Source organism: Hypanus sabinus, chromosome 5, assembly GCF_030144855.1.
Source record: "Hypanus sabinus isolate sHypSab1 chromosome 5, sHypSab1.hap1, whole genome shotgun sequence".
NCBI classification, from domain to species: Eukaryota; Metazoa; Chordata; class Chondrichthyes; order Myliobatiformes; family Dasyatidae; genus Hypanus; species Hypanus sabinus.
This window is the reverse complement of record NC_082710.1, coordinates 53,179,413-53,203,869: the sequence shown is the minus strand read 5'-3', so window position 1 is coordinate 53,203,869 and position 24,457 is coordinate 53,179,413. Positions and strand designations below refer to the sequence as shown.

General features: G+C 39.4%; 1 protein-coding gene across 3 annotated transcripts in view; it reads right to left on the bottom strand.

Annotated features, from left to right (window-relative positions):
- The window catches only part of kank1a (KN motif and ankyrin repeat domains 1a), a 279,556-nt gene that overhangs the window by 9,546 nt on the left and 245,553 nt on the right, over positions 1–24,457 (bottom strand). For all 3 annotated transcript variants that reach the window (XM_059969953.1, XM_059969955.1, XM_059969956.1), the window contains exons 4-7: positions 10,819–11,004; positions 8,227–8,341; positions 2,083–2,313; positions 1,526–1,613 (exon numbers count right to left, since the gene is read on the bottom strand). In XM_059969953.1, the coding sequence (XP_059825936.1) occupies positions 1,526–1,613; positions 2,083–2,313; positions 8,227–8,341; positions 10,819–11,004 (620 nt within the window). The remainder of the gene's footprint in view (positions 1–1,525; positions 1,614–2,082; positions 2,314–8,226; positions 8,342–10,818; positions 11,005–24,457) is intronic.

Genomic DNA, 24,457 nt, shown 5'->3' with positions numbered 1-24,457 from the left:
ATTCCAGATGTTTCCAATAATTAAAGACAGTAAAAGCTAATAAATTAAAGCATTAAAAACAAAAATACCCAAAACTAAAAGAAACGTTTATATTTAAAAGCATTCAACTAAAACAAATAAATTTTAAGAAAGAACAACTTTCCCAATTGCATTTATAACCACAGATTACTATCTCAATTGAAATGGAAGCAGTCACAGATCTGACTGGTACAGGATTCTGCAGGGTAATTACAGAGGAACCTCAACAGGATGTAGTTTGCCTCGGGACTGCTGTGTACTCTGAATCTGAGGAAATTCAAGAATTTGTATTTGACAAGCCACGTGCTCCCATTTAAATGGACTACTCATGATTGTTTGGAACTGCTGGCATTTACCATTGAGTTCCAGGAAGCTTTCTCCGGTTTTCTCATGCTTAGTTGGTGGATATTCGCAAGCAATCTGCTGATTGAGTCAAAGTTAGGATATGTTGAGAGGTAATAGTGCTGAGTCTTATAAGCAAATGGGTGGAAATGAAGCAGTTCACTTGGATAATTTCACTGAGTGAGCAATGTAATTTAAAAATACGATGGGACCAAGGACAGCACTCTGGGGACATTTAAGGTAATGCTACACAAACAGGAAGAAAAATGGAAAGCTGCTAAAATAACGAGCAGCCATTTTGGTCCTTGTACAATTGAGTGAGCACAGCTCAGCTATTAAATTGTAATTATCAATAACTGTTAATCTCCCTATCAAAAAACTATGCCACCAACGAATAACAATGGAAGAATCCAAATCATTAATCTGCTTTTGCATAGATGAGTTCTCAATTACTCAAATGGAAAAAAAATCAATTTCAAACACACAAATCTGAATTAGCTTTTTTGGACTTTTTCAGGTTCACAATCTGTTGCACAACAGAAATGGAATTGGTTTATTATTACCTCATGTACCAAGACACAGTGAAAAGCTTGTTCTGCATACTTTGCATATAGATCAAATCATTACACAGTGCATCGAGGTAGAACAAGGTAAAACAACAGAATGCAGAATCAATGGCAACAGCCATAGAGAAGTGCAGTGCAGGTAGATAATAATATGCAAGATCATAATGAGGGAGACTGAGGTCAAGAGTCTTACTTACCATACAAGGGAACTATTCAATAGTCCTATAGCAGCTGGCCTGATAATATGCTTGAAATGATCTACAGTTTTCCACAGAAGACATTCATTTCACTCAATTTAACTGAAATGGTCATAGAGATTGCTCTGACTTTCAAATATAAATCAAGCAAATACAAAGCAGTTCAGCTGCTGCCTCTTGCTGTTCACTCCTGACCTGCTGGTCTTCATAGACAGGATTCTTTCTCTATAAGGAAAGCTACTGCAAATAAGTTACTACTTTCTAAATATATTATGTGGATAAGGACATTCAGAAATAATTGTAATTTGCTACAGAAATAATATTTTAAAAATCACGTTTGAGTGCCCTAAAAGGAGACAGATAATTGCATTTCTACTGTACTGATGCTTAATGTGAACTTACCACTTCTTTGCTGGCCATTGCCTTTGGATCATCGAGATGGTTTTTCAGTATTTTACATGCCGACAACACCTTCTCACTTAGCTCATACCTAGTGAGTATAAAAGCACATTCATTCAGAAACCTATTTCCACTTCTGTTTATTAATGCATTCTCAAATCTGACTCATCCTTCTCACTCAAACAACAGATAAGATCATTGGTGCAGGTTTCTGATAACAAACAAGCTGGAACCAAGGATATTCTGGGTTTCTCCCTGACTTGTGGATGAAAATGCTTGGTGATCCTTCAGCATCTTGCCTTTTAAAAAAAAATCTAACTGAGGTAAAGGACTCAGTGGCATACATCTTTAAGACAAATGAATTACAAACACTTGCAGATGAGATTCCTTCGCAAGAAGATGAACTTTATGCTCCCTACAAATAAATGCAAGTGGAATTAGAACAACCCAAATGCATGTCTTCACTATTTTGAGATTATGATCATACTCAAAGGATTATCAATCTGCTTGAAATCATTTGGAATAAAATCCATTTTTTTCCCTCAGAAAATCAGTTATACCTTTCTCTTATTTCCACCTTTCCAGTCTCCTTTTCACTTCTTTCCGACTTGGTAACCTCCTGTTTTGATACACTTGCTGTCTCAGTCCTGAACCCACTAGGTCGCTCTGGCTGCATCTCACAGTTAACCTTCACTTCATCTTTAGAATACTCTTGCTCCTCAATCTCATCATCGGATTCAGAAGATGAGCTTTCATCTGAACTGGAGTCATCACTGGATGTTGTTTCATACCTAAGAGAATAAAGGCATTTGATAAACTTTGAGTAATTATTGACAGCCAGGCAAATGTGTCCCTGACACAGAGAGAAATTAAGCTGAAACACTTTGTACAGAAGACCCAGAGTTATAAAATATTGAAGACCTGAGGGGGTAACAAATTTTCAAATCTCACTGGATGCAACTTAATCAACGTTAATGTGGCTGTATTGAAGACACTTAGTTTGATCTGATGTACCAAGGATTATTAGGGACCGTGATATCATGCTTCATCAAAAACTTCTCAAAGTGCTATGACTTCTCTGTTTCAACTGTTGGCCTCCAAACTAATTTCTTTTTGTCACAAAGGCAAAGGAAAATGAAACACATTTAATTGTAGCTCTGTATCATTAGGTAGTCCATTTATGAACCAAGCTGCTGCATGCCCACAGCTCAACTCATACTGAAAGCAGATTTCCTGCTCACAGATTCTCCTCCTGCTCTCCATTCTCTCTACTCTTGTGACCTTTGCTTTCATCCAGCCACCCCACCAGCTCCCACACAAAACCCCATCTGATGGCCTTTATCTGCAACAACCCATAAGCTACACCCACCTCTAGGATAATATTCAGCTGCTACTATTCCAAAACTAATAAATCCAAGTTCAATGCTCCATGCTGTCATAGATTGTTGGGTTTTGACAGAATGTGCTCCCCTGTCTGTAAGGAGTGGAATACAATGTTATCACTACAAACTCTGGAAATATCACAAAGTTGCTTTTTACACAACCTTTTAAACTGCATTTTTGATTCTCCCGAACTGCACATCTTTTCCTGCCTTCTTCATATTTTGAAGAACATTTGCAGGTTTTGGACTAGGTTCTGTGTTCTAGACAGCACCAGCTTTGCTTCACAATTCATACAGGCATCAATCTCCCAGTGGAACTTCCATGGACTTTCTGACTAGAATTCCCTTCTAACGCAGGGAAGTGATGAACAAAGTTGAAGAAGAAAGTCAGAAATAGAAAGTTTCAGAAGTGGGAGCATCTAAGAATTTGAAAATAAGTTTGGGAATAGAATGGCAACTGAGGTTATGGGAAAAGATCAAAAATATAAAGAAAAAACCCTTTTTCAATGACAGTGTTTCAATTCATTTGACACCATGTCTGTTAGTAGCAAAATTCAGAATTTTACCCTCTCCCACCCCACCTCCCACCAAAGTACTTGTCAAGTTCAAAATTGATTTAGCCTTTTTGGAATAAGATTGTTAATACAAACATAGGTATTAAGGGACTAATAAGGTGATATTAAAATTTAAAAATAAATGATCATTTAAACGTCTAGCTTTATGAATTTCTATTATCACATTTGAATCTGTAGGACCAAAACAGAAGCCATTCGTGTTTAAGTTGGTTGGCAGAGGATGTGTGGCTACAGGAAAGACTACTAAGAATAACAATGCAAAGATGGAGAACTCATTTAAAAAAAGCAACACAAGCTGCTAAAATTACAACAAAGCACTGCAAAAAAGTTTTTCACATTTATGAGAATTGGAAAGCTTACGTTAAACTTATTTAAAACTTTGGCTACATCAAACTTTACTGGACAACAGTTCAGTCCTCATATTGCACTGAAAGACAACAGGTGCTGTAGAGAGTGCCAAGTAGATTTTACAAGGAGAATTCTATCACACAATACTATAACTAACCTTCAATAAAAAGTTATAGTACTTTTTCTAGCATAGACCAATTTTAGGTATGACCTACAGGAGGTCGTTAAATTTATGATAGCGTAGACACTGACAAGTTTTCCACTTGCAAGCAAAAATAAAAACTAGGGGTGATAGAAAACCAGAAGATCTGAACTAGTAATGTGTATCAACCAGCTCCACATTCTCACCCATCTGACAGCATCTGCAATCACCCTCAACATCTGTGCAAGCCCTGCTTCAGAAGACACACATCAGCAGGGAACATTCACATTATAACTTCGTTCTTGTGATCTGCCCCTGCAATTTACCTGTTAAACAGCTACCTTCCCAAATTAACTGAGGTTCTATTAGCAGTTTGTAGCTTAAGTGGCAAGACTTCATATAAAGAGAACATGATGCAAGTTTAGTTGCATTATAGGCCAAATATTACAATCTAGCTCTGACCATCCGCTTTTTAGAGTCTTGCTGACAAAAATTAACAAATTTATGCCCTTTATCTATACATAAAAAGGGAATAAAATTTCCACATTGATAGGCACTCAGGGAAAATTTACTTGAAGGATTTAGAATGGACATTTTGAAATACTGGAATATTTACTTTGATTTCTGGAATTCCATCATTTGTTAAACAATTAAACTAAGAGTGCATTGTCAACAGTCAAAAATAGCTATAGTATTCACTGGAACAATTTAGTATTATCTTCTCATTTGCAATGATAAGATACAAGATATTGCGTAAGAATTGCAATGGAACTATCATAAAGTTTAATTCATTGAAATTCCTCATGGTCAAGTACACATACACTTGAGCGCAAAAATTTCCAATTCAAAATAAAACCCTGCACCAAATGTGCCTTCCAGCCAGCCTCCTTCCCCTTCTACCACCTTTCAATTCCGACACTTTCCCCCTTTCTCTTCAATTCTGATGAAGGGTCTCAGCCCGGGACATAGTCTGCTTTTTTCAATTCCATAGATGTTGCCTGACCTGCTGAGTTTCTCCAGCACTGCGTGTATGTTGCACCAAATGTACTTTCCCTGTTTTATTGATTCAGCATTAAAAATGAACATGCTAAACTAAATCTTACATTAAATTAACTCTGGCCAGAATTCAACATTCTGATTATGATGCTGACATGAGGATGCAGGAAACTGAAGCTGCGAGAATTTGGAGCGACAATCTGCTGAAGCAAATCAACAGATCGGGCAGCAGCTGCGGGAGGGAAGAACTGTATGTGATTTGGGTCTAAGGACTGAGTATATCATGACATGGTTTAAATTGCTCAATAGTTTGAGATTTCAGATCCTGAACCAACATGCTGAACAAGCAGAGCAGGAAGGAGATTAAAATGAATTTCTTTAGAAAAATGTCAGTTGCTTAATTATGTCCTCATAAGAATTGCATAGGTCATGGGAAAATGTGAGCCTATCTTCCAGTGTTATTTCATTTTTAGCCTATTACTGTATGACACCAAAACTGCTTCAATGTCTCTCGAATATTTAAAGTAAATATGTTCATGAGGAGGAAGCTTTAGTTTGTTATAAATCTCATTGTCACTTTTATTACACTATTCCCACTTACTTTGCTTCCTTAAAACCTATGGAGCCTTTTTTTAAAAAAAGAATTTATTCAGCAGTTGAGCCTCTACAACACGCTTGGGCACAGAATTTCTAATACCCACAAGAATGAAGAAAGTTTGGATCCCCACCCTGAATCACTGCATTGTTTCTTGGAAAATGGGCCTTTTGTTCTAGAAACTCCACCCAAAAATAATCTCATCTCACCAATGTAATCACCATGTCATGTCCTGTAAGGATTTAAAATTAAATCCTGTCGCAAACATCCAAATTCTGGAATGTGACACCCAGTCTGCTTAATCCCTCATCTGCACTCAAACCCCGTAACCTAGTATTTAATCCAGTGAATCTGCACCACGCTCCCTCAATTGCAAGTTTATCTTCCCTAGAAAAAGAAACCCAATCTAGACATAATAGTTTTCATGTGATTCTTTCAGTAAAGCCATAGTAATTACTTCCCATTTCTCATGTTAACTTCAAGTCAGTATGTGCAATGATACACTAGTCCTGCTGAACACCAACTGCTTTGCTTTCAAACACTCAATATTTAACAATACTGAATATTTCTACTTTTGTAATCATATCGGCAGACCTTACATTCTTCCCCATACTAAATTCCACTTAGTGTCCTTGGCTTACATGTGTCCACTCTAACACTCTATCAATAGAAAAAGTTATGATCCCGCATAAACTGCTTTCACACTTCAGAAAGTGAGGTTATGCATTTTGGAATGTCAAATATTAACAGGGCATATGCAATAAATGACAGGAGTCTTAAGGAATACTGAGGCACAGAGAAACTTGGGTAACAGTTCATACTTAGTTCCTTGATAATATTGATACAGGTGCGGGATAGGGTCAATAGCAGGTTTGCAATCATAGGTCAAAGACATTGGGCACGAGAGCTGGGACATCATGGTATTGCTATTCAGGAATCAGAATGAGGTTTAATATCATTGGTATAAGTTGAGAAATTTATTAGCTCTGCAGTAGCAGTACATTGCAATACCTAATTAAACTACAGCAATATTATTTATATATGTACACACACAACAGTTAAATTAGGTAAATAGTGCAAAGAGAAAAAGTATTGAGGTAGTGTTCATGGGTTCAATGTCCATTCAGAAATCAGATGGCAGAGGGGAAGAGGCTGTTCCTAAATCACTGAATGCGTGCCTTTAGACTTCTGTACTTCCTTCCTGATGATAGCAATGAGAACAAAGCATGACCTGGGTGATGGAGGTCTTTAATGACGTACGCCGCCTTTTTGAGGTGTCGCTGCCTGATGGTGTCCTGGATACTACGGAGGCAGGTGCCCATGATGGAGCTGACTGAGTTTACAACTCTCTGCAGCTTACTTTGATCCTGTGCAGTAGCCCCCCCCCGACCCTGCCCCTCCCCATACCAGGCAGTGATGCAGCCAATTAGAATGGGCTCCACGGTACCTCTGTAGAAGCTTGCGAGTGTCTTTGGTGACATACCAAATCAGACATTAGACATTAGTTAGGTCACACGGAATATTCTGCACAGTTCTGATCACCACACTACAGGAAGAATGCAACTTAGTAAAGTAATATAATAAAATTATGCCGTTACAGCTCCATTTGCTTTAAAGGCGGTTCAGCAAGGTTATTACAAACTTTGATTTATTGTGAATATTTTCCTGATTTTGGGGCATGATTATGCCAAAGTTTTGATGGATTTACTCTTCGAAACGTTTTGTCTTTGGTTGCTTAAAAAAAGCCCCACTCTGCACTGCTGACCCTGCAGCACTTGGATGAAACAAGCAAGTAACTCAGGAGGGAAGACCCGTATTTTGAATGGTCTTGAGATGGAATCTAAGTGGAATCTTTTGGCCATGTGCAGCTGCAGGAGTGAACTCGTCTCTCATTACTGGTGCAATCAAGGGACTGTTTATTAAGGAAGGATTAGGCACGTGTAAAAGGAAGAAAACAAAAAGGAGGGAATGAGCTTTGTGTGAAGCAGACATTGGTATTGACCATTTGAGTCAAGTTTCTAGTTCTGTAGATTGCTTGTGACTTGGTAGAGTTTGCAAATGCTTTACTTCAGAAAAAAATATAATTTTCACTGATAAAAAACTTACTCAAATTAATTTCAAATTATTCAAAATAATCAATTAACAGCAAAACAACTGTAGTTAATTTTTCCTCCTGTATCATCAGCAATAATGCGCAGTTTGAGCTCAGTGGGAATAATCAGTAATTACTACTAATTTGCCAACTTTCAGCAGTATTTTTAAGGCAATGTTCACAATAGTTATGTTTACACAGACCAAACATCAGATATGCATTGCAGCTTTTACTATTACCAAATACAGTTAAGTAAATAATTAAAATCAATAATAGCACGATATCAGTCACACACTATATATCATGACATCTTGGATTCTGTGGCACATCTTCATTGCATTAATTGCGGCTAATATGCAACAAAGAATTTCATCATAATGTTTTCAATAGAATAGGATATTTTGCTCCAATATTCCTATACCAAATTGTCCTTTTAACTTCCTATAAATGGATAGCATTTTGCTGTATTTACAAAGCTGGGGAACATGAAAGAAATTCAGATTAAAAGCCCCACTGTTCATTTGCAATTTATTATCATATTACTTAATTAGAGCAGCAAAGATTTCACACTTACCCTCCATTAACACCCACAAACTGAAGGTTCTTCTTCATACCATTTGGTTCATGCTTTCTGGGGCTATCTTTCTTTTTCATAATGGACTTTAGTGCTCCTGTGCTGCCAGAAGGTACTACAACAAAACATTTATGAAATGTATGCCATCACAAAGTGATATCGATTTTATTTCCAAAACAAGAAGTGGCAGCCTTGTCAGCAGCAAAATGTACAGAAGATGACTGAATCTGTCAATGGAGCATATGTGTCTCTGTCACGGTCAGCGAGGGAGAAAGGTGAAATAAAACGATGGACAGACAACACAATAAAAATTGTACTTTGATGCTCTTGAAAGTCAATGGAAATTGACTTCTGTTTGAGGCATATTTTATTTCAATTATGTTGGGCAGAACATTCAGAATGCTTTCAATAAATTGCAGGCAAAAAAAAACATTTGCCCATTGAGTCCATGCCAAAGAAAATAAAAACTATTTCAGCCACTCCCATGTCCCATGGAGGATTCCGAGCAACGGTTACACAATGGGCATAGAAGTAGAAAGGAGGGTGACATTCTGCTACTCATATGCATCTGTTAGTTGCTTATTACAATAATGGCATTTGCAGATGCTTGGGAGATGGTTGCTTGCCACCATTTAAGGAAATGTGAAGACCAAGAGAAGCCAAAAAGTAAACTAATTTAATGAACATGAAGGAACATGAAATTCAAAATATGTTTTTGTCTCCTTATTGTTCAAAAGTACAGCATTATCTGAAAATTAACTTGAGTTTTACAGCACATCACTTAATTTGGAGTTCCCAGTTCACAATAAAAAGAAACTTTAGAACCTTTGAAACCATTGTCTCACCAAAGTATTGAAACAATTTTTGACTCTCGAATCTATTCAACAGTGCATTGGTCAGTTACTGTGCAAATTTTATTAGAATTAAAGCCAAACTAAAAGCAAAGAGGAATTTTTAAATGAGGACGTGGTTGATTTTTGTAGATACAAAAGGGATCTGTCATGTAATTGGCATTGAAGTTGAGATTGTGTTCAGGAACAACAGGTTCCTATACAGCGTGGATTGGTTTTAAAAAGAAATTGGCTGGAAGGCAAATTGATTATCAAATAATGGTTACAGTGGGTGCCAAAGATACAGTTTTCTCAATGCTGCAACCAGATGCACTTAAGTCAAATCTCAGGCTGAGAAATACACACGCATAGGGGTCAATCAAATAGCCATGAGATGATGGGGTGGTGCCGCACTACTGTAATTTGCAAGTAGATGGAAAGTAAGCTCAAGAGATAGCAGTGATACTACTGGTGATGGAAAGTTAACTTTCATATTATGGGCACATGAACATTTCATCCCCCCCCCCAACACACAAAACACATATAATTTGTTCTTAGATATTAGGTGACTATATAGCTGAGTGGAATACATATAAATGGCTGCCCGGTTGAGATAATCCCAGGACCTCAGCTCCTGTATTTAACTTTACAATTAGATATAAAATTCTAATCTGAGAACTCCTTTAAAATTATTTAAACTGACTAAAAACTTCAAATGTATTTACATTGAGTCCTTAGAGTCAATTAGAATTTATAAAGGTAGCTCAGCTAATGGTTGGAAGAGCTCCTGTATTGTGTTCCTAATACATTTTCCAGCCTTGTGTTTGAAAATTAGGTAAGGTAGACACTACAAAATGTTTTATAAATTCTGTGTTAGTTAAAAGAAATATTTAAAGTGGTCCAAGAACTGGTCTCTCTCCCTGAAAAGTCACATGTTGCAAAGTTACTTGTGACTGTGACTGATTGGCCTAATTTCAAATAATAATGAGGCAGCTGACAGAGAAGAAGTCATCACCCTGACACAGTGATGTCAAGAAAACAACCTCTCCCTCAATGACACAAAAACAAATGAGGAATGGAGACAGGCTAACCCCTATTGGTATCAATGGATCTGGAGAGGGTGAACAGCTTTAAGTTCCTCAACATAAACATCACTGAGGAATTCACATGGTCTGTCCATACTGGCTGTTTGGTGAAAAAGGCACAACAGCACCTCTTACACATCAGATGGTTGAAGTTGGTCTGAGTCCCCAAATCCTGACTGGCTGCATCACTGTCTGGTCTGGGAACTGTACTTCCCTCAATTGCAGGACTCTATAGAGAGTGGTGCTCACCGCCCAGCGCATCTATGGATGTGAACTTCCCACTATTCAGGACACTTACAAAGACAGGTGTGTAAAAGGGGCTCAAAAGATCATGGAGACCTAAGTCACCCCAACCACAACCTGTTCCAGCTGCTACCATCCGGGAAATGGTACAGCAGCATAAAAGACAGGACCACCAGGCTACAGGGTAGCTTCATCCACCAGGCCATCAGACTGATTAATTCATGCTGATACAATTGCATTTCTGTGTTAGATTGACTGTTCTGTTGTAGATACTATTTATTATAAATTACTATAAATTGCATATTGCACATTTAAATGGAGACTAAATGTAAAGATTTTTACTCATGTACATGAAGGATACAAGTAATAAAGTCAATTCAATTAAGTTTACTAGCTAGATTGGGTTTTAAAATACACTTCTTCACAATACTTACCATGAAGAGAACTGGCTGTTTGCTGGTTGGCTAAAACAGTATGAAGGATAACGTCTTCTTGTTGTGGCAATGTCTCACAAGAGTCTCCAATCTTTAAAGTAGTAACTTGGGTGTCTATTGTTGACAGAGTCGAAAAAGCAGCCCGACTGGAGGTTTGGATATGAGAATTGTGCTGTCGACATGCTCCTGTTGAATGGGACAAGGTAACTTCTTAGCACAAAACAGTACTACTAAAGCAGAATATGAAATATTTATAAGCCAAGAACTTGGTACTTGGAAAGAGTAGACAGTTGCAAATACATTGAAAGCACATAAACACAGAGGAATCAATAACCATGAGATGTACTGAACACATACAAAAACAGATCTTCGCGCAATGACCCATCACAATCCATCTATATACACAGATGGAAGAACGGTGGGCAGGTAGATGAGTTTAGGGGTTTATGACAAGTAGTTTAAAGGAATAAGGTAAGGGACCAGAAGTTGAAAATAGTTTAGAAGACAAGCCAAGGAAGGAGGCAAGGATAGGTGATGGCAGGAAACCAGAGGATGCAGCTGCAGAAATACTGAAGAGATGGCTTCAATCTGATCACAAAACAGAAGATCTGACCTCATTTCTTTTCCCTTGGAGATGAGGCAGGGTAACTACCGGTAAGTTAGGGAGGAATATGGGATCGCAATTGCTCTCCAGAATGATCCTGGAGCACTGGACAACCCAGTAATGCAGCACAGCCAGAAATAATGATTGACAGATAATTAGCTGAGAATTCCTCCCAAGATGACCACAGATGTTATCTTCAACACATATCATTCCCTTTCTCTCCCCAGCAGCTAACCAGATCTGCAACAGACTTGATGTACTCAACATGACACGCTTCAAACCTCGAGTTCAATCCCTTTAAATGGAAAGATTGTCTCCATATTAAATCAATTACAAAGGTTTGAAGCACAAACAATCTACAACTGTTGCTTAAGATGAAAAAAGTTCAAATTGATAAACAATTTGAGTACTAGTTAGCATGTCAATGCAGCCAACCAGAGAGGCATCCTTTCCCAGCAGACATAGAAACATAGAAAATAGGTGCAGGAGTAGGCCATTCAGCCCTTCGAGCCTGCACCACCATTCAGTATGATCAGGGCTGATCATCCAACTCAGAACCCTGTACCTGCTTTCTCTCCATACCCCCTGATCTCTTTAGCCACGAGGGCCATATCTAACTCCCTCTTAAATATAGCCAATGAATCGGCCTCAAATGTTTCCTGTGGTAGAGAATTCCAAAGATTCACCACTCTCTGCATGAAGAAGTTTTTCCTCATCTCGGTCCTAAAAGGCTTCTCCTTTATCCTTAAACTGTGACCCCTCGTTCTGGACTTCCCCAACATCGGAAACAATCTTCCTGCATATAGCCTGTCTAATCCCTTTAGAATTTTATATGTTTCAATAAGATCCCCCCTCAATCTTCTAAATTCCAGTGAGTATAATAAGCCTAGTCGATTCAGTCTTTCTTCATATGAAAGTCCTGCCTTCCCAGGAATCAATCTGGTGAACCTTCTTTGTACTCCCTCTATGGCAGGAATGTCTTTCCTCAGATTAGGGGACCAAAACAGCACACAATACTCTAGCTATGGTCTCACCAAGGCCTTGTACAACTGCAGTAGAACCTCCCTGCTCCTGTACTCAAATCCTCTTGCTATGAATGCCAACATACCATTTGCCTTTTTCACCGCCTGCTGTACCTGCATGCCCAGTTTCAATGACTGGTGTACAATGACACCCAGGTCTCGTTGCACCTCCCCTTTTCCTAATCGGCCACCATTCAGATAATAATCTGTTTTCCTGTTCTTGCAACCAAAGTGGGATAACCTCATATTTATCCACATTAAATTGCATCTGCCATGAATTTGCCCACTCACCTAACCTATCCAAGTCACCCTGCATCCTCTTGGCATCCTCTTCACAGCTAACACCGCCGCCCAGCTTCGTGTCATCCGCAAACTTGAAGATGCTGCATTTAATTCCCTCGTCTAAATCATTAATATATATTGTAAACAACTGAGGTCCCAGCACTGAGCCTTGCGGTACCTCACTAGTCACCGCCTGCTGATCTGAAAAGGTCCCATTTAGTCCCACTCTTTGCTTCCTGTCTGCCAACCAGTTCTCTATCCACATCAATGCCATACCCCCAAAACCATGTGCTTTAAGTTTGCACACTAATCTCCTATGTGGGACCTTGTCAAAAGCCTTTTGAAAATCCAAATATACCACATCCACTGGTTCTCCCCTATCCACTCTACTAGTTACATTCTCAAAAAATTCTGTAAGATTCGTCAGAGATAATTTTCCTTTCACAAATCCATCCTGACTTTGTCCGATGATTTCACCTCTTTCCAAATGTGATGTTATCACATCTTTGATAACCGACTCTAGCATTTTCCCTACCACCGATTCAGGCTATCCGGTCTAGAATTCCCCGGTTTCTCTCTCCCTCCTTTTTTAAAAAGTGGGGTTAGATTAGCCACCCTCCAATCCTCAGGAACTAATCCAGAATCTAAGGAGTTTTGAAAAATTATCACTAATGCATCCACTATTTCTTGGGCTACTTCCTTAAGCACTCTGGGATGCAGACCATCTGGCCCTGGGGATTTATCTGTCTTTAATCCAATGATTAAATCCTTTAATCCCATGATTAACATTTTTTCAAAAGAAATTAAACACACACTTAGTACGGATGACCTGAGTTCAATTTCCACCACTGTCTGTCAGGAGTTTGTATGTTCTCCCTGTGACCACATAGGTTTCCTCAGGGTGCTCTAGTTTCCTCCCACAGTCCAAAACTATATGGTTTGTAGGTCAATTGCTGATTATAAGTTGTCCCGCAATTAGGCGGCAATTAAATCAGGAGATTGCTGCACAGTGTGGCTCAAAGGAATAGAATGGCTTATTCTGCACCGCATCTCAATAAAGAAGCAAATGATATCTACTAACAGCTGAACAAATTTATCCAGTGGAAATCTAGTTCAAGATTCATTGCTCAGTCGGTATCAATGGTTCTCATTCACCATGATTGGTAGAGATGACTCGATTATTTGCTATGTCTTTGAGAGGAGAATGGGCCAGGATTCTATTCAGGGACCCCGTGAGAATATTTCCACAGACCTCAGAAATGAACTTCATTGTGACAATCCATGAAGACAGGCTACACATTAAAGCTCTCATTGGCATGGTTATCAGAGGGTAGCCAACACCAATGGAAGCAAATTCCACCAATAATTTGGCTTATGAACAACAAAAGCAAGCACAAACTCATAAGTATATTATTTAAAATGTCAATCAAGCAGATAAGCAGAATTTTAAAAATTGCTGGAAATATTTCAAAACGCACCATTAAAGTGGAAAAAGAACAAGACTCAAGATATTACTACTGGCCTTTTCTCTTCACAAATGCTGATTAAGCCCAGCTCTGTGCTTTCGGCAGACTTTAGACTTTCAACACTTCCATTCTTTCCCCTTGAAATATTAAATGTTTGAAATGCTTTCAAATGGATGTTTACGAATATGAAGAGCCAGCCCACAGCTGCTGGTGGTTAGGTGTGGAGTTCCATTTTAGCTTCTGCCTTCCTGTTATTCACCATTAGCACTTTTCAACATTTAGGATCAGAAAATTGGACAACTAATATTAACAAGAACGTCACCTAAATTCCACTTAACCAGCATACCGTGATCAAGGATGCAAATAGGAAATGTTCAATGCTTTGAATAAGTGAATAGTCTTTGGCTGCATTTAATTTAGCAGCACAGAAATGAGCATAAGGCAAAGAACTACAAGTACCCAGAAAGAAATATTTCCTGTTTACCCTAGCTTGCCATGTTAATCATTGCCAACAATCACAATTTCATCCTATCAAAATAGCCTCATACTTTAACCATCTGTGGTGCTTTTTTTTTCTTCAGCGAGGTTGTCTTGCAAAAACCCTTTATTAAAAACTGCGTATTTAATTAGTCATCTAATGGTAATCAAACACACACCATGTGTTGCTCTGTTTTCCTTTAAATTGTGTATAGCTACTGTGAGGCATTAAAGGTCATTTGAGGGCTCTGAGAAGAAAGACATTTATTGCATCAGAACTAAATGGTATTTGCTGAAAAGGAAGCAGATCTTGCTCTTTGAAAAATATTTTGACAGCCACCCCCTCGTGAAATACTAAGTCAGTACATGTGCTGTCCAGTGGGGATTCAATTTCCCAAGAACTGGACATGTCTCACGTTCACTATACAGTAGGTGTTTAACAGGAAATCTCTCCCAGCATGTGTTAATAATTAGCTTCATCACTCCAGTGCTGGGATAGGGATACTGTTATACAATGGCTTCCACTTAAAATTCCCAAGTTTACATATTGACAAGCGGCAATGTATAAACAAAATTACTCTATTTACTACCCAGGCTTCCAAATGAATACTACTGAAAGTGACCTATGAGAACAACAGATGGATTTATCTACATATCCAGCGTCCATTAATAAGACCTCCAGCACCCAGGGCATGCCCTTTCTCTCTGTTACCATCAGGTAGGAGATACAGAAGCCCGAAGGAACACACTCAGTGATTCAGAAACAGCTTCTTTCCCTCTGCCATCCGAATCCTAAGTGGACATTGAAGCTTTGGACACTACCTCACTTTTAAAAAAATATATAGTATTTCTGTTTTTTCAAGTTTTTTAAATAAACTATTCAATTAACAATTTATTTACTTGTTTATTGATTATGTTTTATTTTTGTCTCTCTCTGTGCTAGATTATGTATTGCATTGAACTGCTGCTGCTAAGTTAACAAATTTCATGTCACATGCCAGTGATAATAAACCTGATTATGATTCTGAAATAGATTGGTGAAAGTAAACTACAAAACCATGAGGAATGTGTGTTTAGGTCTTAAACAACAAAGAACGGGAGGAAAAATAAGATCTGACACCATGAACATCAAACTCAAAAAAATTTGGTAACCACTCCCTTCACTGTCTCCTTTCCAACATTTCTTTATTTTTCCTTTATTTTCTCCTCCTGATCCAACTGGCAAACACCACACCATGTATTTCTCTCCCCATCTGTCCGTCAGCCACACAATCCTCCTACTACTTCCCCTCCCCATCTCCCTCCCTTTATTCCTGGCTCCACTATCCTTAGGCCTTGTGTCATGTCTACCCATCACCTCCCATCTTTTGACATCCTTCCTGCCCTCCTCTCTCCCACTCACCTGGACCCAGCTATTCCTTCTCACTTCACCCCTTCACTCTCTTTTCATACTGGCTAGCAAACCCTTTCATTCAAATTTAGACAAAAGGTCTCAACTCAAAACGTCAATTGTACACCTTTCTCCATTAATGCTGCCTGATCTGCCGAGTGGTTCCAGTGCTGTTTGTGTTGCTCTAAATTCCAGCACTGCAGTCTCGTGTCTCTGCTTAGGTCTTTATTAAATCCGGGAGGGTACCAACACAATTTTATTTTCTGTGGATTTCAGGCATACATAAGAAGCCAACATGGATCTATAATTCAAAAAATTATTAAGTGCATTTTAAATTGCATGTACAGACAAACATAAGCTAGATATATTCAACAGAACAGATTGGCTCTACATTCCAACTTCTCCCCCCCCCACCCCCGTTTCCATTGTGAATATTTTTCCTGTGTTTCAACATATCAGACTCCATTGCTATGAACAATATGCAGACTTGTCAAGATTCTCCCACCAGTTATTCAGTACTTAGCCAAGAAACCAGTATTCACAACTTTAAAGTTTGTTATCAGCTCTTATAAAGTGTGAAATAAAAGTCCTGCAAGTCCCAGTTAGGTACATGGAAGGAAAATAAAATGGCAATCACAGATTTAGTTTCAAATGGGTAATAAGATGTATTATAGTTTTCCTATTTACTGGCAGAGCCATTTGGTTAAAATGTTCAACTCCTCACATCTTTGTTATAAATTGTAAATGGAAGAAATTCTCCTTCCTCTGACCCAACTGTACATCAGGTGTGAGAATTATTAATTCCTCTTTTGTTACCTATGTGCAAGAACCAAACTGAGGAAGAAGCAATCGCATAAAAGACAATGTCAAAGCATGGAAAGAGAACCACACTGTTTAAGCAGGTCAATAACTCAGCAAGTTGAATAGAGAGGCAACAGATGAAATCCGGTTCAGCATGTGAGGGAATATTCTGGAGTTATATGAATATGGCAGATATTAATTCAAGCAAAATCAGTCTTTGGTTCTTAGTGCAAATTATAAATTGCAAGCAGTAAATTAAGTTAGAGCACACCTTTGCAAATAAACAAAACTGTCTGTAAAAGATATGGTTTGCAAAATGGTGGCCATGAAACACTTGCCAAATGTTAAGACAATGGGGTTGTGTTAATTGGGCTCCTTACTCCAGGGTTTGAGTAATGGGTTTAAGCAATTTCCACCATCGTAAGCAAGTTCAAGGAAGCTTGCAGACTGGACTGACATTATCACTTTGCTCTATGGGTGTCTGGCTCTCTCTCATCAGAAGTTTTAGTTTCTCCTTGCAAAGGAGTTTCAGCCTTCAGAGGTGCAACTACGATGTGTTTCGACTGTAAGTATGTACCATAAAACAACCATCTGTCAACCCAATATAACGAAGTTTAAAAAAAAGTCATTGTAACTATTAAGACTGTACTGAATCACCTGCTGTTATCTTTGATCTTAAGAGTATAAAAATGTAATGTAATTTTGGATTTATGAGCCTCTATCCAGAGCGTTTCCATGAGACAGTCATAACATTTGGGGACTCGTCCAGGATACATATGTATCCCACTGGTTGGTCGGCGACTTCAGCTGTTTAAAAGTATTTGTTTAAGAGGTATGTGTGTGTGCAATGCGTAAGGGACCAGCTACCAGACAGCACAGGGAAGTTCATTGAGACAAGGCCACCAGTTGCGAAAGGAGGCTACTGACTGTTTAGTACAGTAAAGGGCACACGTATGCTCGTTCAATGGGCAATTGATTAAGTGCAACGGGTTTACTGAGAACACTTGGATAGTGTGGGAGATACTGCTTGGGACAGCAGAGAGTATGTTTGGGAAATTATCTGCATGTGTTCGAATGTCTGTGGGAAAACCTGAGAACCCCAAGATGGGCAACAGTGTAGAAATGTTTAATGTTCTACATAAAAATTATTCAACAACATCATGGGCTCAATTATGTAGAGAGGAGTATATGCAGAGTACACACACAATAAACTTGAGAAGGTTGAATGGAGAAGGCTGGGTGGGTTAATACCTGAAGCCTAGAGGCACATTGACAGTGGTGGAAATGTCAATCAATGAGGAAGTGAGATGGAGCAGCAGTCATTCTATGTCATGCGTATTTGCAAGGGAGAATAAAATGCCTGAAATCACAATGTACACTTAGTAGAGCTACAGAACGAATGGGATGAATACAGAGAAAGAGGCAGAGAGACGTATGTGAAAAACAGGCAGATTAATTAGAAAAATGCGTGAATCAGACTAAGAAGTAAATAGATTAAGTCCCGGTAGGTGGATGCTTGGTGGGCATCAACCATGGGAATAACCGTTGAGGAAGACAATAAGGTAAATTGGGTAGCGCTGGACCAGGGATTTGACAAGTAGGAAATTACCTGCAAACAGGAGACTAGATTATCTCAGGATTTCCACAGTGGCCCTGACATTTTCCATAAAGTAATTTTCCACAGATCTCAAATAAGCTGGAGTTGATGCATACTGTAGTATAATTCTACAATATATAGATGATTTGTTAATCACCTCAGAGGTTGAAGCAGGGCACTGTGGGGCCATAGTGAGTGCTTTGGAAGTATTACAGCACCAGGAACTTAAGATATGGCCCAAATAGGAATGCAACCAAGGGCTTGTTATTTCACTGGGTAGGAAGGATATTTCAGATGACAGAAGGACAGCAATTAATTCCATGTCCTATCCAGTCAATGTGAGGGGAGTGAGGAAGGTTTAACTACTTCTGCAACTTCACAGCAGGATTTGCAGCACTGATGGCCCCATTACAAGCTTTAGTCAGAGGAGGGAAGCTCCCTCTGGAAGAAGTAAAGTTGGTCAGTAGAAGAGAAGGCCTTCACAGTTAACAAAGCCCTAATTTCTGCACCTGCTTTAGGATTAACAGGTCTGACAGCCTCTTTCACCTTCACTGCAGTGATGAGGGACAGTACTACAATGCAGAAGTAGCACAGGATCACGGGGACACAAAAAGACCAGCGGCATACTATTCAGCAAAACAGACTCCTGTTTCCACCAGACTTCCCCGGTGTGTTGTAGCCTTGGACCGTGTAGCCTGAGCTGTGCGGGTTTGTGAGCCTGTAGTAATCGTGGGGCAGCTCATATTACACACTCCACACACCACTGCGGAGCTCCTGAATACATTGAGGCTGAGAGCAATCAGAGGACAGCTTGGGAGGCAACTCTCACCCCCAAAGACAAATCAGTAATGAGATAGAGATAGAGACAGAAACAGGGGTGAACCCCTTAAGTGCCATCCTACAGAGGGCGAAACATGAGTAATAACAGGAAAACCTGGAGGAAGAATCTGGTGTAAAAGTAAATTCCACTGGAAGGAGAAGCAGAGGAGAGTTTTATAGATGGGTTCTGGAGGTACTTAGATGGGAAGTCACAGACTAGATGCACCACAGTGACAGGGACAGCAGAGAAATTAGCTGCAGGAGCACTATCCAATGGATGCTCATCTCAGGTGGCTAAACTAGTGACTTTAGTAGAAGCTGCAACAGGGGGAGGAGAGTGAACATATACAGGGGCATGTGAAGGTTTGGGCGCCCCAGTCAAAATTTCTGTTACTAAGCTCATCAATGACCTGATTTCCAAAAGGCATAAAATTAAAGATGACACATTTCTTTAATACTTTAAGCAAGATTACTTTTTTAGTTCTGTCTTTTACAGTTTCAAAATAACAAAAAAAGAAAAGGGCCCAAAGCAAAAGTTTGAACACTCTGCATGGTCAGTACTTAGCAACACCCCCTTTGGCAACTATCGCAGTTTGTAAATGCTTTCTGTAGCCAGCTGTCTTTCAATTCTTATTTGGGGGATTTTCACCCATTCTTCCTTGCAAAAGGCTTCTAGTTCTGAGAGATCCTTGGGCCATCTTGCATGCACTGTTCTTTTGAGGTCTATCCACAGGTGTTCAATGATGTTTAGGTCAGGGAACTGTGAGGGTCATGCCTTCAGCCTGCGCCTCTTGAAGTAGTCCATTGTGGATTTTGAGGTGTGTTTGGGATTATTATCCTGTTGTGGAATCCATCCTCTTTCATCTTCAGCTTTTTTTTTTACAGACGGTGTGATGTTTGCTTTCAGAATTTTCTGGTATTTAATTGAATTAATTCTTCCCTCTTCCAGTGAAATGTTCCCCGTGCCATTGACTGCAACACAAGCCCAAAGCAAGATCAATCTACCCCTGTGCTTAACAGTTGGAGAGGTGTTCTTTTCATGAAATTCTGCACCCTTTTTCTCCAAACATACCTTTGCTCATTGCGGCCAAGAAGTTCTATTTTAACTTCATCAGTCCACAGGACTTGCTTCCAAAATGCATCAGGTTTGTTTAGATGTTCCTTTGCAAACCTCTGACACTGAATTTTGGCCGTAATGAGCAAAGCTATGTTTGGAGAAAAAAAGAGTGCAGAATTTCATGAAAGGAACACCTCTCCAACTGTTAAGCACAGGGGTGGGCTGATTTTCACATTGTTTGTCAATGAGTTAGATAATGGAATTGATGGCTTTGTGCAAAGTTTGCAGATGATATGAAGATAGGTGGAGGTGTAGGTAGTGCTGAGGAAGCAATGTGATTGCAGAAGGACTTAAACAATTTGGACAAATGGACAAAAAAGTAGCAGATGGAATATAGTGTTGGGAAATATATGATAATGCATTTGGGTAAAAGGTGCGTTAGTGCAGATTATTATCTAAATGGGGAGAAAATTCAAACATCAGATGTGTATAGGAGCTAAGGAGTCCTCGTGCAAGACTCCCAGAAGATTAATTTACAGGTTGAGTCTGTAGTAAAGGTGGTAAATGTAATGTTGACATTCATTTCAAGGGGAATAGAATGTGAAAGCAAGGGGATAACGCTGAAGTTTTATAAGACACTAGTCAGGTCGCACTTGGAGTATTGTCAATAGTTTTTGGCCCAATATTTCAGAAAGGATGTGTTGTCATTGAAGTGAGTCCAAAGGAGATTCACGAGGATGATTCCAGGAATGAAGGGGTTAATGTATGAGGAGCATTTGGCAGATTTGGGTTGGTACTCACTGGAATTTAGAAGAATGCAGGGGGAATTGCAATGTAACCTACCAAATGTTGAAAGGACTGGATAAGGTGGATGTGAAGAGGATGTTTCCTATGGTGGGGGTATCCAAAACTAGAGCATACAGCCTCACAATTGAGGGACAAACCTTTAGAACAGAGCTGAGGAGGAATTTTTGTTGCCATCCATGGAATGCTCTGCAACAGACAGCTGTGAAGGCTAAGATCGTGGGTATATTTAAAATGGAAATTGATAGTTTCCTGACTGGTCAAGGGAATCAAAGGTTATGGCGAGAAGCAGGTGTATGGGATTGAGTGGGATCCAGTATCAACCATGCTGGAATGGTGGAGCAGACATGATGGGCTGAATGGACACAATATGTTCATGACCCTCCAGCAATCTTGGTACTGGCCAGGGATGGGCAAGGATGTTGCTAAATTTTGTTAGACATGCATCATCTGTGCCCAATATAACCCTGGTGGTGAATAAAGGTGCAGCTAGCAAACCAGACACAGGCTAGCAGCTCCTGGGAAAACATTCGGATGGACTTCCTGGTGCCCAGTGAGGTCCTTGAGCCATTCAAATAAGGACCACACCAAACGCTTCTGTAGATCAACCAAAAAGAACTGAGAGGCTTGTCAGATTATTCTGACAATCTTGTGTCTTGGCATAGAGTGTCAACTGTTGCCTTTGAAGCTGAAGTAAATTACCCTGCTGGTGCCCCTGCACACAGATAGATCTGACAGTTATAGTTATCAGAGATTGAAGGGGTAATGATAAGGATATGATCAAGCTACAATGGGCCAGCAAGGAAGGAGTCAACAAGCACATGAATGACAAAGCTGGATTTTAAAGATTGATTGAAATTGGGAAGACAAATATGCCCAAGAAGAGAATGTGATCAAATTTCTTGAATGTTTCATTGCTGTCCTTGCTTAGTCTTGTAGGAAGCTAATTAGGTATGACAGACATTGTCAGATGTTGGTACATAGGGACATCATAGATTATTAATTGGGTAAAGGATCCAAAGTGAAGGGCACTTTTGCTGCCCAACTTAATTAGACCCTCAACATTTGGCCTTTCTGGACAGATTTCTGTTCAGGGACCAAGAGGACGGCATGTTAGGGAATATTCTGGAGTTATGTGAATATAGCAGATATTAATTCAAGCAAGAACCAGTCCTCAGCTCTCAATGCAAGTTATAAAATGCAAGCAGTAAATTGAACTTAAGAGCAGCAACTCTGCAAATGAACAATACTGTAAGATATATGGTTTGCAAAATGGTGATTATAGGACAAGTGCATTTGTATCAGCCAAATGCTAAGATGATGGGGTTGTGTTCATTGACATGCATTAATCCAGGGTTTGAGTAATGGGTTTTAAGTAATTTGCACCATTGTAAACAAGTTCAAGGAAGCTTGCAGATCGGACTGATATCATGACTTAACTCTTAATAGTTGGGCATTTGTATTACTTATAGTTTATTCCAGCAAAGTCATTTGAACCTTCAAAGGTGTCTATCAATTACAATAAGCTTCCACTGTAAATATGTAACTCAAAGGAATCATTTGTCAATCTAAAGTATTGAAGTAAACAAGGAAATCGTAACTATTGAAATTGTATTGAATCACCTGCTCTTAGGGTATAAAAATGTGACATACTTTTGGGTTTGTGAGACTCCAACAAGAGTGTCTATATGAATGCCAGCTTGTTGTGATGCATAAAGACTTCTATAACCATCAGTTTTGGTGTCACTCTGGGAACTTTGATCACAGCCACAACAGGGCAGTGTTAAGTGACACATTTTATAATGTTGAATGAGGTGGGATGGCGCTAGTGTGAAAAATGTCAAGATGTGAAAGTACATATGTACTTTCTCTTTAAATATGATCCACAGGCTTCAGCACGAATGGATGTCGAACCTTCATAAGAGTGGTTGCAGTCTCAGAAAGTAGACAGGTACTCCCACATTTAACAAGTATCTGCATGAACACTTGAATCGCCAAGGTAGAAAGGACCAAGGACCAAGTGTTGGTAAACGGATTAGCATGGATAGGTAAAGCAAAAAGTATTCACCCACACCACCACCCCGGAAGTTTTCATGCTTAACTATTTTGCATTGAATCACAGTGGCTTTTTTAAATACTGATCAACAGAAAAAGATTATTTTGTGTCAAGGTGAAAACAGATCTCAACAAAGTGATCTAAATTAGTTACAAATAGAAAACACAAAATAATTGACTGCACAAGTACTCACCACCTTTAATATGACACACCAAATCATCACTGGTGCAGCCAATTGTTTTTAAAAGTCAGGTAATTAGTTAAATGGAGATCACCTGTGTGCAGTCAAGGTGATTGTAGTAAAAATACACCTGTATCTGGAAGTCCTACTGTTGGCGAGTCAGTATCCTGGCAAAAACTACATCATGGAACACTCCAAACAACTCTGCGAAAAGCTTATTAAAAAGCACAAGTCAGGAGATGGATACAAGAAAATTTCCAAGTCACTGAATATCCTTTGGAGTACAGTTAAGTCAATCATCATGAAATGGAAATAATTTGGCACAGCTGTAAATGTGCCTAGAGCAGGCCATCCTCAAAAACTGAGTGACTGTGCAAGTAGGGTATAGAGACCACCAAGAGACCTATGACAACTCTGGAGGAGTTATAAGCTTCAGTGGCTGAGACGGGAGAGACTGTGCATACAACTGCTTCCCCAGTCGCGGCTCTATGGGAGAGTGGCAAAGAGGAGCCACTGTTGAAAAAAAACTCACATGAAATCTCGGTGAGAGTTTGCCAGACTCTGAAGTCAGCTGGAAGTTTCTGTGGTCTGTGGTTTAGCACTGCACATCATCAAAAACACACCATCCCTACTGTGAAGTGTGGTGGTGACTGCATCATGCTGTGGGGATGCTTCACTGCAGCAGGCCCTGGAAGGCTTGTGAAGGTAAAGGGTAAAATGAATGCAGCAGAATACAGGGAGATCCTGGAGGAAAACCTGATTCAGAGTGCAAGAGAAGTGTGACTTGGAATTTGTTTTCTGCGATTTGTTTTCCAGCAAGAAAATAAGCCCAAGCAGAAAGCCAAAGCTATACAGGAATGCTTTACAAACAAAGTTGATGTCCTGGAGTGGCCAAATCAGAGTCCACACCTCAATCCAATTGAGAATTTGTGGCTTGATTTGAAAAGGGAAGTTCACTCACGATCCCCATGCAATCCGGCAGAGTTTGAGCAGTTTTGTAAAGAAGAATGGGGAAACTATGAAGTGTCCAAATGTGCAAATCTGATAGAGACCTATCAGCTGCTAAAAGTGCATCTACTAAAT